This window comes from Conger conger, chromosome 4, assembly GCF_963514075.1.
Source record: "Conger conger chromosome 4, fConCon1.1, whole genome shotgun sequence".
Classification (NCBI taxonomy): domain Eukaryota; kingdom Metazoa; phylum Chordata; class Actinopteri; order Anguilliformes; family Congridae; genus Conger; species Conger conger.
In genome coordinates this window covers 6503008-6515857 of record NC_083763.1, presented here as the reverse complement: position 1 = coordinate 6515857, position 12850 = coordinate 6503008, and the positions used below count along the sequence as shown (strand labels likewise).

The 12850-nt window shown below is 39.5% G+C and overlaps 2 protein-coding genes across 2 annotated transcripts in view; one reads left to right on the top strand and one right to left on the bottom strand.

The window, feature by feature from the left end:
* Window positions 1–10: 10 nt before the first annotated feature.
* ddx49 (DEAD (Asp-Glu-Ala-Asp) box polypeptide 49) lies at window positions 11–5162 on the bottom strand. The gene is made up of 13 exons (XM_061238075.1): window positions 4918–5162; window positions 4441–4564; window positions 4230–4315; window positions 3993–4114; window positions 3408–3595; window positions 2864–3004; window positions 2653–2728; window positions 2373–2449; window positions 2132–2229; window positions 1936–2010; window positions 1341–1429; window positions 988–1059; window positions 11–378 (listed from the first exon to the last, which is right to left on the bottom strand). The coding sequence occupies exons 1-13, from the start codon at window positions 5030–5032 to the stop codon at window positions 202–204; spliced, it is 1440 nt and encodes a 479-aa protein (XP_061094059.1). The 5' UTR covers window positions 5033–5162; the 3' UTR covers window positions 11–201.
* Window positions 5163–10362: 5200 nt separating this feature from the next.
* The window catches only part of homer3b (homer scaffold protein 3b), a 31162-nt gene continuing 28674 nt past the window's right edge, over window positions 10363–12850 (top strand). Inside the window, exons 1-2 of the mRNA XM_061237235.1 lie at window positions 10363–10903; window positions 12110–12159. Of these exons, the coding sequence (XP_061093219.1) occupies window positions 12137–12159 (23 nt within the window). The 5' untranslated portion in view covers window positions 10363–10903; window positions 12110–12136. The remainder of the gene's footprint in view (window positions 10904–12109; window positions 12160–12850) is intronic.

Genomic DNA, 12850 nt, shown 5'->3' with positions numbered 1-12850 from the left:
GAATGCTTCGTTGTAGAAACTCAGTATAATTTAATAACAGCCTAACATGATGTAATTATACAAAGCCACTTCATGTGCTCCACCAGTATTCCAGTACACCAAGCAATTAATTATATATGAATCAGAGTGTTCCCATTGATACTCTTCGAAAAAACAAACCGCTAAAGAGAGTTCATTGTACTAATTCAGCAGCACCGGCTCTCAGGTCGTGGTGTTCTCTGCTTTTCTCCGTTGAGTGTGTTTCTTCTTCTGCAGTCTTTTCCTGAGTTTCACATCCTGCTTCCTCTGGATGCTCTCCTGAATCCGCTCCTTAAACTTCCTCTTCTCGCTCCGGATACGCTCCAGTTCCACTTTCCTCTTCTGCTCCAGGTCAGGGTCCTGGGGGTGAGAGGGCCACGCGTGAGAACATTACATTATTACATTACTGGCATTTGGCAGACGCTCTTATCCAGAGCGACGTACAGTTGATTAGTCTAAGCAGGAGACAATCCTCCCCTGGAGCAATGCAGGGTGAAGGGCCTTGCTCAAGGGCCCAACGGCTGTGCGGATCTTATTGTGGCTACATCGGGATTAGAACCACCCACCTTGTGGGTCCCAGTCATGTACCTTAACCACTACCTTACAGGCCGCCCACCAGCATCAGCCACCGTTACACTACTGTTATTTGGCTGACACTGTTATCCAAATCAAAATTTTACCCAAAGCGTCTTGCATTGGGGCAGCCAGAAGCCAAGGTGCTTGACTGGGACCGGAAGGTTGTTAGTTCAAGCCCCGTGGTGGCCACAAAAAGATTGATGCAGCTGACAAGATTGTTTTCAAAATAAATATTATAGGCAAAGGATTCTTGCATCAAATATAAAGCTGCACATACCGATACTTTGTATTACCAGTATAGATTTGACTGAACATACCTGATACTTCTAAAGTCGAAGTCTTGAGTACAGTATTAGGTTAAAAAAGCGTACACAATTCGGTGTTCACACTTACCTTCCCTTCCAAAATCATCTGTTTTCTTTTGTTAATTTCTTTCTTCTCATCAAAATCTGTTGACTCGAGTTTCTATAAAATACAAAAGAAATGGTATGAGAAATCAAACATGACAATTAGTCACCACCAAGTGGAATTGTCTATCCAATACAGTAAGATTTTACACCAAAATGTTGTGGATTTATCCTTGCATCATTTTATCACATTTATCATTACATACAATGATATAACCTGGAGTAGTTGATATGTGATGCAAGTGTATTCTGAGTTCTCAAACGAAATCATATAAAAACCATATGCATTACATGTACAAAGGTACAGCTGTGTGCCATTTAAAGTAAAGGTGTTCATACGATTTCACACTCCCGTCTGGTCACATTGACTTGAGTGAGGATCTTCAGAACTTCGCTCTCCTCCACTGGATGCTCCTTCAGTTTGGCTTCTGTACAGGAAATGATCTTTGTTGGTCAGATTACTTTTTACTTAACCAGTTTTGAACCAAAAGTGTCGTCATCAATCATCAAGAATAACCATATAGATCATACAGAATAAATATTTGATAAAGTGTTTTGAACTTAAGGGGCAGGGCAGTGCAATGACTTCATTCTTCGCTTTGTTAAAAGCATGTACACTTGTTTATTCAAAAACAATTGTGGGCAGATTAAAGTCTGATTTGTTCGCAATGATGATATAATCTGGCACATGAATAGGCTGAGGGTATACTTTTAAGAGTTAAAATATGATGACTTCTTGGCACTGGTTACACGTCACCCTACACATTCTGGTCTGCATACATTAACTGAGTGTTAATCTAATGTGGCTAAATTTGGTGAGCTATACACTCACAGCACTAAACTACAATACTTCCTGTCACAAAGGTTTAAGGACAAAGGTTTTATAGGGTTTGGTGCAGCATTCAACACTGAAGCACTCGAATGAAGCCCTTACGGTTATTTTCCTCAATGGAATGGACCAGGTGGATATCATACTGTGTCACAAGAGTGATGGAAACACCATGACGTCCTGAAAAAAGCAAACATCAACATCATCAGCTGGGTGGTCATCAGTGGCAGTAATGTAGAATGTGTCCCAATTTGCATGCAAACATCAGTCTCAAAAGGTAATGTCTCAAAAATGGCATTACCTGCTCTGGCAGTTCGACCAACTCTGTGAATGTATATCTTCGGCAAGCCTGGTGTGTTATGGTTGATCACAACCTGGACCGTTGGGATGTCTAGACCCCTGAGAACAGTGAACAAAATATTTACTTGGTTGAACTATGTCCATCTTGAGCATGGGGACAAGATTATAATATAGTAAACAAGGTTATTGTTAGCTGCTGGTAATTTTCAAACAATGTTGACGAAGGACAACAGGCTTCTTACCTCGCAGCGACATCTGTTGCAATCAGAATCTTAAAGACACTCGACTTGAACTTGGCAAGGTTCGAAAAACGTTGTTTCTGTGGGGGGGGGGAACAACTAAAATCAAGTTGTCTGTCCAGCAAATGCGAGCAAACTCGTCTACATGTTTTACTGGGTATTTTGAGAATACACATTGTATAATTATACAATGTGTATTCTAAAGTTTTCAAATACATAAAAAAACGGCACTGCCACTGTCATGTTATGGAAATTCATTCTGATCCACTAGGAGGCGGATTACCTGCTTCATCATCGAGTGAAGGGAGATGGCCGGGAAATCAAATTCGCGTAGCATCATCGTAAGAATTTGGCAATTCCTACAGGAAGAACAAGACACAAACTCAAGTGTCCATTACTTTTTCACACGTTCATGTCCTGAGATGATGTACAGAGAAGACTACGTTGGAAATGCTTCTCTGTGAGTTTGGCGATTGCGTCTTTCTGGTTCGTACTTGCAGGTGTTGGTGAAGATCATGATGGACCAGTCCTCATGCTCGTCCTGGAACTTCTGAATCAGATGAACCAGATAGGCATCCTTTACTTTTTCAGGGGTGAGGATATATCTTTGGTCCAGCTCATCCACAGTGCGTACCCTGTTAGAGAAAAAAACATTACAACATGAACATTCCCAAAAACACTGGTCACATTTGCTTCTGATACGATATGTCCCCTGCTTAGCCTAAGCAACTGTAAGTTGTTTGGATAAAAGCATCAGCTAAATAACAAATTATGGGCAGCTTGTAGCCTCGTGGCTAAGGTACATGACTGGCTGCCTATATAGGCTGCCATCAAATTCAAAACCTTGGAGCTAGCCTATTGAGCAGCTGAAAGGTCTACTCGGTCTTGATCTTCAAAGGATCAGGGCCCACGTACCACCCAGACCCTCTCTGTTCAGCTACTTCTGGGAACTAGAAGTACTACCCGGGGAGCGATCTTTCTCTCAAGGCCTCACGGAAGACAAAGTTGTCAGCAGCACAGTAAAACAGTGGCACGTACTCTGACTTGCTCTCCCAGAAGAAGGGTCTGTTCATGGCGATGCTCTTCAGCTCCTGTAGTGTGTCGGTGAGCGTGGCGCTGAACAGCAGAGTTTGCCTGGAGGCAGGAACAGCACTCAGGATGACCTCCAGGTCTTTTGTGAAGTCTGTGCACCCCTGCTCAAGGAGACGGTCCGCTTCGTCTAAAATCTGATGGAAGAAAGAAGTAATGTACAGAATCCTTGCGTACAATCATCACTTTGTCTTGTAGCATAATGGGTAAGGTACATGACTGGGACCCACAAGGTTGGTGGTTCAATCCCCGGTGTAGCCACAATAAGATCCGCACAGCCATTGGGCCCTTGAGCAAGGCCCTTAACCCTGCATTGCTCCAGGGGAGGATTGTCTCCTGCTTAGTCTAATCAACTGTAAGTCGCTTCGGATAAAAGCGTCAGCCAAAATGACATGTAATGTAATGTCCCTTTCAATGACAACACAAGTAGCTAACTAGATATCAAACACATCCCATTGTTGTGACTGTTAAAAAAACGAAATGTTAATAAACAACGGTCAAGAATGACACTTTATTCCCCTCTCCTGGTCTCACCAAAAATTTGATTTTTTTCATGCTGAAGGTGTTGGAGCTGCGGATGTGATCTGCAAGTCTTCCCGGCGTTGCAACTACAACATGGGGCTTCTTGGAGAGTGCCAGGGCCTGAGTTACCATATCTATAATGGATGGAGAGCAACAGACGAGCATTAAAACAAATTAGTGATATGCACAAGTATACACTGCTGTATGCAACTACAACAAATACATGAACTGTTTACAAGTAAATCTTACCCATTCCACCAACAACGATGCAGTCCCGTAGGCCCATGGGTTTTCCCAGGACCCTGAACTGCTCCGCGATCTGATACGCCAGTTCCCTGCATTAGACACCATGATAATTAATGAATTGGACAGCGTGCATGTCATTCTTTTTCTATATTTGTGAATGTGTTCCCGTAGAGCCTGTGTAATATTTCAGAGGGTGGAACATGTAATCGCACACCTGGTAGGTGTCAGCACCAAACAGAAGATTCCGTAAGGATCCTCTGCTAGCTTCTGTAAAACTGGCAGTACAAAAGCAGCGGTCTTTCCGCTTCCAGTCTTGGCGCAGCCCATACAGTCACGACCTAAGACATAAAAACATGGAAACGGCTACAGCTTTCAAGCAATTCCGTGCAATGTCCGTTATTACTCAATACCGGTCTTATACCAGCCACATTGTCCTTTAACTTCATACCTAAACTGCTAGCTAACGAGTCACAACGTTATAACACTCCAGTGTTAACAAGCGAGCAAACTAGCACTTTTATTGACAACTCAAATAGCAACCAGTTAACAGCAACATTAGCATTTCCAAACCTGCACTACTATCACATGATTAATTTAGTTCGAATATGCCACATAGTAGTGACACCCATACACAGCCATAGTTATTAGTTAGTTAGTTAGTTATTTAGCTGGCTAGCTAGCTAATTCATACCGTCTAGAATGGCTGGAACACAGCTCTCCTGGACTGGAGTTGGTTTTGTAATGCCCATTTGTTTACACTGTTGAATCAACCAATCCGACAGGCCGAGCGATGAGAAATCCGACATGTTTCTTTCTTAAGCACACTCCTTTATGATTTCTGTATTGTTTTGATTCGCAAGGGGAATACTGGGTTCGAAGACCGCACGCCGCTGGTAAACAGTTCGAAGAGAACTCGTGTAACTTGTCAGGAGACGCATGAATTCTACGTATTTAATGACGTCATAAGAATACGCAACACCGAAGGAGGAACTGGGGAGGACAGCTCCGCCTCTTCCGCTCTGACTGTGTTCAGATTATTTCTATTTACAGAACTGCATCTGTAATCGATCAGGGAAAAACGTTCGCATCTGAGCAAATACAGACAATTATTTTTTGAAAAACATGCTACTTTACTTAACTCAGAATTGGAAATGACAAAGAACTGTTGTTAAAATTAAAATCAATTCAGCATTGTGAAGAATGATGCAATAAAATGTTTGTGGTCTACTGTATCTGTGTTCACCTCTAAAATGGAATAACACAGAGCTTTGAGAGGATGCGTGCCCAAGCTTTTGGCCACAACATACATAAATTGCCTCCGATCACTGCCTTAACTTCATCTGGATTTGTTGAGAGTGTGATGGGCCTATCTTGTAAATTGTTAATGAGAATAAACTCAACCTCCTTAGAACCTGGTTCCGCTATGCTCAGCCTGACCATTGTCTGAAATCGATCAGCTGTACTAGGTGAAGCAGAGCAATAGCCTACACTGCAAAATCAAATCAAAATCATTGCTTACCCTGTACTACACATTAAATTCATCAAACGATTCTCAGCTCTTGACTGTCTGACTGACTCCATGGCAAAAAATAACGATTTTCTCTTTTTGTTCTTTAGTCAATTTTAATAAAGCAGTACAGGGAAACACCAGATGTTTTTGAAGCACAAGATGTCTGAAGCCTTTTTCAGGGGTGATCTATTCAGATCACAGATCCATCAGCTATGTGATTGGGTCATTTTTAATTGTATTGACACATAATACCCACCATATTTGACTAGGTGAATAGTTCATTTAATCTGGTCATCTATTTTCACTCATTTATGTATTTATTTTATTTATCAATTTTCAATGCAACAAATTGGTCCACATAGGTATTGAGATGGCTGAGTAACACATCCTGTTTTGGTTCTGATTCCTTGCCATACACTAAACACTGACAAAGGCCCAGTCTATTGCAGGTATATGCTCAAATTGGGCTCTCAAGGCCAGTAGTTGTGTTGGGATCTCATGGTTAATTGATTCAATACTGCCAGTGAATGGTGAGAGATTTCACTCAGTGTCTCAGGTCTAAAACTGTCTCTGATTGGAGACAAACAATGGATAAGAGGAACACTACTAGATGAAGATTTGAGTATCCGTGGTCTACTGCCCACACAGGCAAATTAACATGTCAGTCTCTGTTTATACACTAGAGGGCACACAAGACCAACATCAAACATCCTCGGCCCGGTAACTGCATGCCTGTATGCAATCAATCAAAACTGCATCCTCTGGTATTACCATTTATTATAGTGGGCAGTGGTGGTTGAGGAGTAAAAGAAATGTGTTGTCAGAACAGGTTACTTGGCTCACTTTCACTGACAAATATTTATTCTTCTGCAGTATAATGTTTTTCTCCCGGTGTTTTCATTTATATACACAGTATCATGCTTACTACAATGGGCAAGAGTATGTACTGTAATATTAATTATAATAATGTATTTTAAAATACATATGAACCCCACATAGGGGCAAGGGAGCAAGATATGTTACTTGGTATGTACGCTTATGAAAACATCACAAATATCCTTTTCAATGACACAATTTATGTGAAATATCTCTGGAGGCAATCCAAGTATGCGTTAACTGCAGTTTGTGATCCACTGTATGGCATTGAAGTGCTGTTAAAGAGCACTGATAAATTATGCTGCAACTACCATGAAAAGTAGCTCCTGCAATTATACCTTCATTTCAAAACAAGCTGTTTGTGTTGGATCTGACATGGTTCACAACATTTTTGTTGCTTTGAGTTGTTTGTTTTAGCAGGATTGAAACATGATAATAGCATTGTGTTTCTGATGCTGTTCACCTACCACACTGAGAATAATCTTGAAAATGTAACATGAAGATATTCTAAACTTGGCAAGGTAATAATATCAGACATAGATCACAGTCCATGGCCTATTCATTTTAAACATGTCTGTGAATAAATCAGACAGGCTTATTGCCTCCCACACGGCACATGTAGGAGGAAATAAGACATTGTTTCAATGATAATCCAGGCACGTACAGTATATAAGCTATTTGTACCAGTTGTTAATTTATTTATTTTCACTATACTGAATAGTGAATTATCAGATTAAATAATTTCATCTTTAATACACAATAACCTCTGTGACTTCAGAATAAATTATTCTACAGTAACAGAGATTTGAGCGTATTACTGTCATTCAATAAAATCAATAAATTACACCAATAGCAGAACATTGTATTATTATAAAAATCTATTTTCTTTGTTTTCTTTTAACCTAGCATGGATGCATAGAGTAAGGTTGTTTAAGTTTCAGACTAATAATGTGGCCCTATATTTCCCCTGTCAGTGTATGCTCTTCAGCGTATAGCTTTGAGTTCTGAATTGAGGTCAGGTCAGCCAGGCTCTGGGATTGTTCTGCAGAGGGAATACACAGCCGGGCTCACGATGGAAGCAGTGTGCCTCGAAATGTCAACTGAGATTTGCAACCACGTTTATGAGAACACAAATGAATGGGGATTAAGGGGATCGGAGCTGAAAGAGCATGTTATTGAGTTAGATGGATTTTAATAGCTTTAGGTAAACACTAGGTTCTTTTTAATTTATGTTCATCAGTAAGTCTGTCTTTTGATTTGTATGGTTGAATCTGTCTTAGGTGGTTTAAATGAAGTGTAATGCTGGTAATAAACCACATTGAAGCAGTCTAACCATATTATTAGCACATATGCAATGCAGAAAACAAGGCAGAACATTTATTCTATTTTAACAGCTAGTCATCCTCTCAAATGTCAAACAATAAAAAAAGAAACACAAATAACAAAACAGAAAGCACAGCAGAACTTATGGTATTGGTTTCTATGTTTGGTGTTATATTTTTATTCATAAATATGTATTTACATATATATATATTTATATTGACAGGACCTCTGGAGCAGACAATTTGACACAGTGACACCATTTCCAGGCAGTTATTTCTCCTGACCCTCATAGTTCTCCCTACGTGATGTGAAATTGTACAGACCTCATTTCAATGTGAGTGAACCATGTGAACATTTACTTTGAGAGTTTAGAATTTGACAGGCTTTCCGCCTCTAGAGTATAAGTTTCCTTTTAATTAATCTGCGGTATATGTTTAACTGAAGTGGAGGCTTCAGATGTGAGTACTGCCTTCTACAGCATGCCAGCCACCCTTGGGATTGAAATTTAAATAATACTCTTACAGTTCTGAATGCAATCTTCGTGATATTCTTCTGTTTACTCTTACTGGAAAAGCAGAATCAACTCATACAAAGGGAGGGAAGGTTTGTCCACTAAAACTGCACCCAATAAACATGTAATTGAACTATTTATACCAGCATTAACCATAAGCCTGTTCTGCTTAAATATTTAATAGTGTAGCATGGACAAGTGTAGCCCTTAGAGAAACACTGAGGCTTTACAGTAAACGTGTAGACTCCCATGTTGTCCATCGGCAATAGGGACTGCTTACAAATAGCTTGCAGCTATAGAGGGTGAATTGTCCCCTTGAAGAGGTCACATTTAAAACACAACCTTGTAAGAAACATGTCTTGAATGACTTACGGCGGAAAAAACATGTCTCCAGGGGAGCTGGTACCACAAGAGCTTTAAAGATCCAGTGTACACCATGAGTATAAAAATAAGTACATATGCTCACTTCTCACCTCTCCCCGTCCCTCCCTACCTCCCTGTGAACCTTAATTGTTGTCTTTGTGATTTACTTTGTGTATTGGTATTTTTAGATGGCTAGGTAAGCAGTATTTGGATCGTTAATTTTGGTCACTTTTGCTTTGTTGTTTGTTTATTTGTTCATTAAAAAAAAAAAAAAAATTTCAAATAGGCCCTGGTCCTTATCTTTGTTGTACAGGTAGCAGTTGAAATTGTACTTCCCTCTAGGGTCTTTCAGCGCACTTATCCCTGGTTATGGGTAGGCACTTTGTTGTACGTCGCTCTGGATAAGAGCGTCTGCCAAATGCCATTAATGTAATGTAATGTATTTTCCCATGCTCTTTTTGTATTTTGCATGTGTTCTTGGTTTTTCAGTCAAGCATCCCATAAGCCAGTGGTTCCCACACTCAGTCCTGGAGTACCCCTGTGTATGCTGGTTTTTGTTCCAACCACAATTTCCCGAATTATTTTACCAGTTAATCTTCCTTAGGTGCTTTTCATCTTAAAATGTATTATTTACCTTAAACCACATTATGCGGGAATGTTTTGCAATGGCATGAAGAATAAAATCAACATGTTCAATAATTGTGCTCGTGATTGTACCAGCTTGGAAACAATTACATAAGAAGAGGTAACAAATAACGGAGGTTAACTACTAGGCTCATAATTCGGTTTAAACACGTGTTTAATTTAATTTGCATAAATTAAAATAAATGTATCAACATTTAGCAGGTTTGTCAAATGGTTAGTTTTAGTGACCAGATGTCGACACTTTCACCAATTAGGAGCCTACTGATTCACTCCCGTCTTTAATTTGATCAGTTAAACATAATTTATCACTTACGCAATTGTTCTATAAACAATATACAACATGAACATGGAGGTTTTATTATTTCTGGTATGCATAGCTCTTTGCATAATAAATGTGGTTTAAGAGGGTAAGTAATCCCTCTAAACATGAAACGCAGCCCATTAATTAAAATGAACAGCTTGTTCAAATTCTTGGATTGCAATTGTGCTAGGAAGTTGGAACGGAAAACAGCATACGCAGGGGACCGAGTTAGGGAACCACTGCCAAAGACCATTATCTTTCATCTGTAAATGGATATCACCTTTCCGCTGAATGAAAATGCGAAACCAGCGACCAGCCATGTGCTCTCAAGTTTAAGGAAAAAAAAGCCACTCAGACAACATTTACTTAATAAACTTGACGCAAGCAATAAGCCGTATAGTGCATCGTCCGTGCGTCTTGTATATGCATTATGGGTCGGTGACAATTGAAACAGCACACATTCTATTCAGGGCGGGAACAGTTAGTCACTTTAAGCCATTTGAATCTCGAAATTGCAACCAGCAGATGGTGTACGAGAGGGGTTTAAACATAAATGGAGCGAATAATTGCTATCCAGAGTGGGATACAACAGCCCCGTGCTGTTGTCAGAGCAAGGAAATGCCACCGAGCGAAAGTGCCGATTCCCATGCGTTTGACAGTCTAGATTAGACAGTTCCTGACATTAATAAAAACGGCATAGCTTATCATTTTTCAGCCGGTACTACAATAGCTACTTGTGAATACAAGCTGAAGCTCGTGAGTCTTCAAGGTTAGTGGAGTAGCCCACCGCCAAAGAGTCAAAGAAAAAAAACAAACGAAGACGGGACTATCGATGAATAAATGAACATAGACAAAGCTACTCTTTACGCCTGAAAGGAACAACATCAGGAACTTGAGAAATGTCTACATTTTAGCACTGGACGGGAATTCGGACGGAAACACCCTTTACAGATGTTCGCGTAGCTCTTAACGGCAAATCGGAGCGAGTAGCTTTAGTTCTTTTCTCCACATTGAAATTCCGGTGGAAATTTTAGAAGCATCCGGATCCGGAGTCGAAAGAAAGGAAAGAACATTTACACACATTTTCACTTCTCAGGAAGCTATTGTGATCGGATAAAACCATATGGAGCTTTTGTAACGAAAATGGGGTAAGTTATTTTATTATTTTGTAATTCCTTCCGATTAGTTACTTTGTAACTCCAATCCCTGAAAAACCCAAAATTTTAGAAAACAAAAAGTTGGGACATAGTCCTGTTGGTATTTCGTGACTTTCCAGCCAGTTTACACTTTGACAGAAAGATACGTAGGCTACATGACTGGATAAGTGGTCATACTGTATGCATATAGTCCATTATGTCCAGATTAGAAAAGTGCAATTATAATTTTGTGAAGTAAATACTACCACAAAAATTGTCACTTATGCTGAAGTGTTTGCAGTGGGTTGTGAAAATTGTCCCTGGGTCTCGTGTTTTGAAAACTGTAGAATCTTCCACGTAATGCAAGGTATGGACTCCATGGACGTCTGGTTAACTGATTTGAACAGTGATCTATTGCAAACGCTTGTTGTATATAGCCTATTTTTAATAGACCGTTTCATATACCGACGAGGTTTGAGGCCATACGGGACCCAAAGGCTCAAAACGTGGCATTAGTGTTTTATGATAATGTGACCTATTTGTATGCCCATATGCTATTTTTGCATTTGTTTTGTATTTTGCATTTCCATATTCTGTTTAATGAATGTTTTATGCACTAATGAGCTTTTGCTGCTTGATCTCCTGCATGTGGCTTTATTAGTTTAGACATAATAATTAAACGAGCCTATACATTTCCACGTTTGTCTATGTTAATGTATAATTCAATCGAAGGACTGTTGTCAGGGTGATCTGGAAGTAGATTTGATTGCTTATAACAGATTGAAGGCTCTTAAGTTATTTAGATACTGGTATTCAAGAGAGGTCCCTTTTGAGAATAAAAGCACAGTACAGTGAGGAACACGGTGAAAGCCATTATTAATGTTTAATGTGAAATAAAGAACACTGCAGGACTATAAGATAATAAATAAATAAATAAAAAATGTTCCCTCCAATATATAAAAAAAAAAATGCTGAGATCTGCTGTTAGCTGTACTGTGACACATTCTTGTATTCTTATATGCATCATATAAATATATTTTGATTGATTTTATGGAAGATTGGGTTGCAGAAAATGCAATATGGTATCACAATATATAATGCATGTGAATTAGTGGCCTGCTCTCATACATATTAGTTAGTTGGCAAACAAATCTAAATCTTCCACTCTTTATTTATTTATTTTTTTACTGACCTTTCTCCATCTTTCTCCATCCACAGAAGAGGAGCCTGATCTGTCCTGTAATAATGTATCCACAACATAGAGAAAGGTATTGACCATGTTTTACCTACCTCATATGTCTGTTCACAACACATCTGTTCTAAAAAGGACTCTGTTTGGCTCCTGACTGAGTCAGTATAGACCTTTTAACACAATCAGACATTATAAGTTCAATCCTTAGTGGCCTTGTCACTCCAGGGAGAATGTGGGTTTGAGGGAGCCAAGCTGCCTCAGGCTACTGCTGTATTAGCAAGAGAGATTGAAGAAGATCAACCAAACTCTTGAATAAGATAAGGTTTTTTTTTTCTTTCAGGACTTTAATGTAATAGCTATGCTATGCTCACTAATGGTATACCTATAGTGCTGTATACATATTTATTGTGATGTATCTACTATATTGTAAAATCAGGGCTAGTCCAATGTGAGAATGGAATTGGAGAATGCACAGTCTAATTTATGATAAATTGCTTTTAAAATCTATATTGTTTTCAACTACTTTTGCTGAGGGGTTGGAACAATTCAGCTGTTGGTTTGGTTTGTGTTTCTGGAGGTTGTTAATGCTAGGTAATAGATTCTTCGTAGGTTTCGTTCCATGGTCATAACCTCCAACAATTCAAATGTCTGCTTCTGTGAGCACATTACATCCATCCATCCATCCATTATCTGAACCCGCTTATCCTGATCAGGGTCGCAGGGGGGCTGGAGCCTATCCCAGCATACATTGGGCGAAAGGCAGGAAT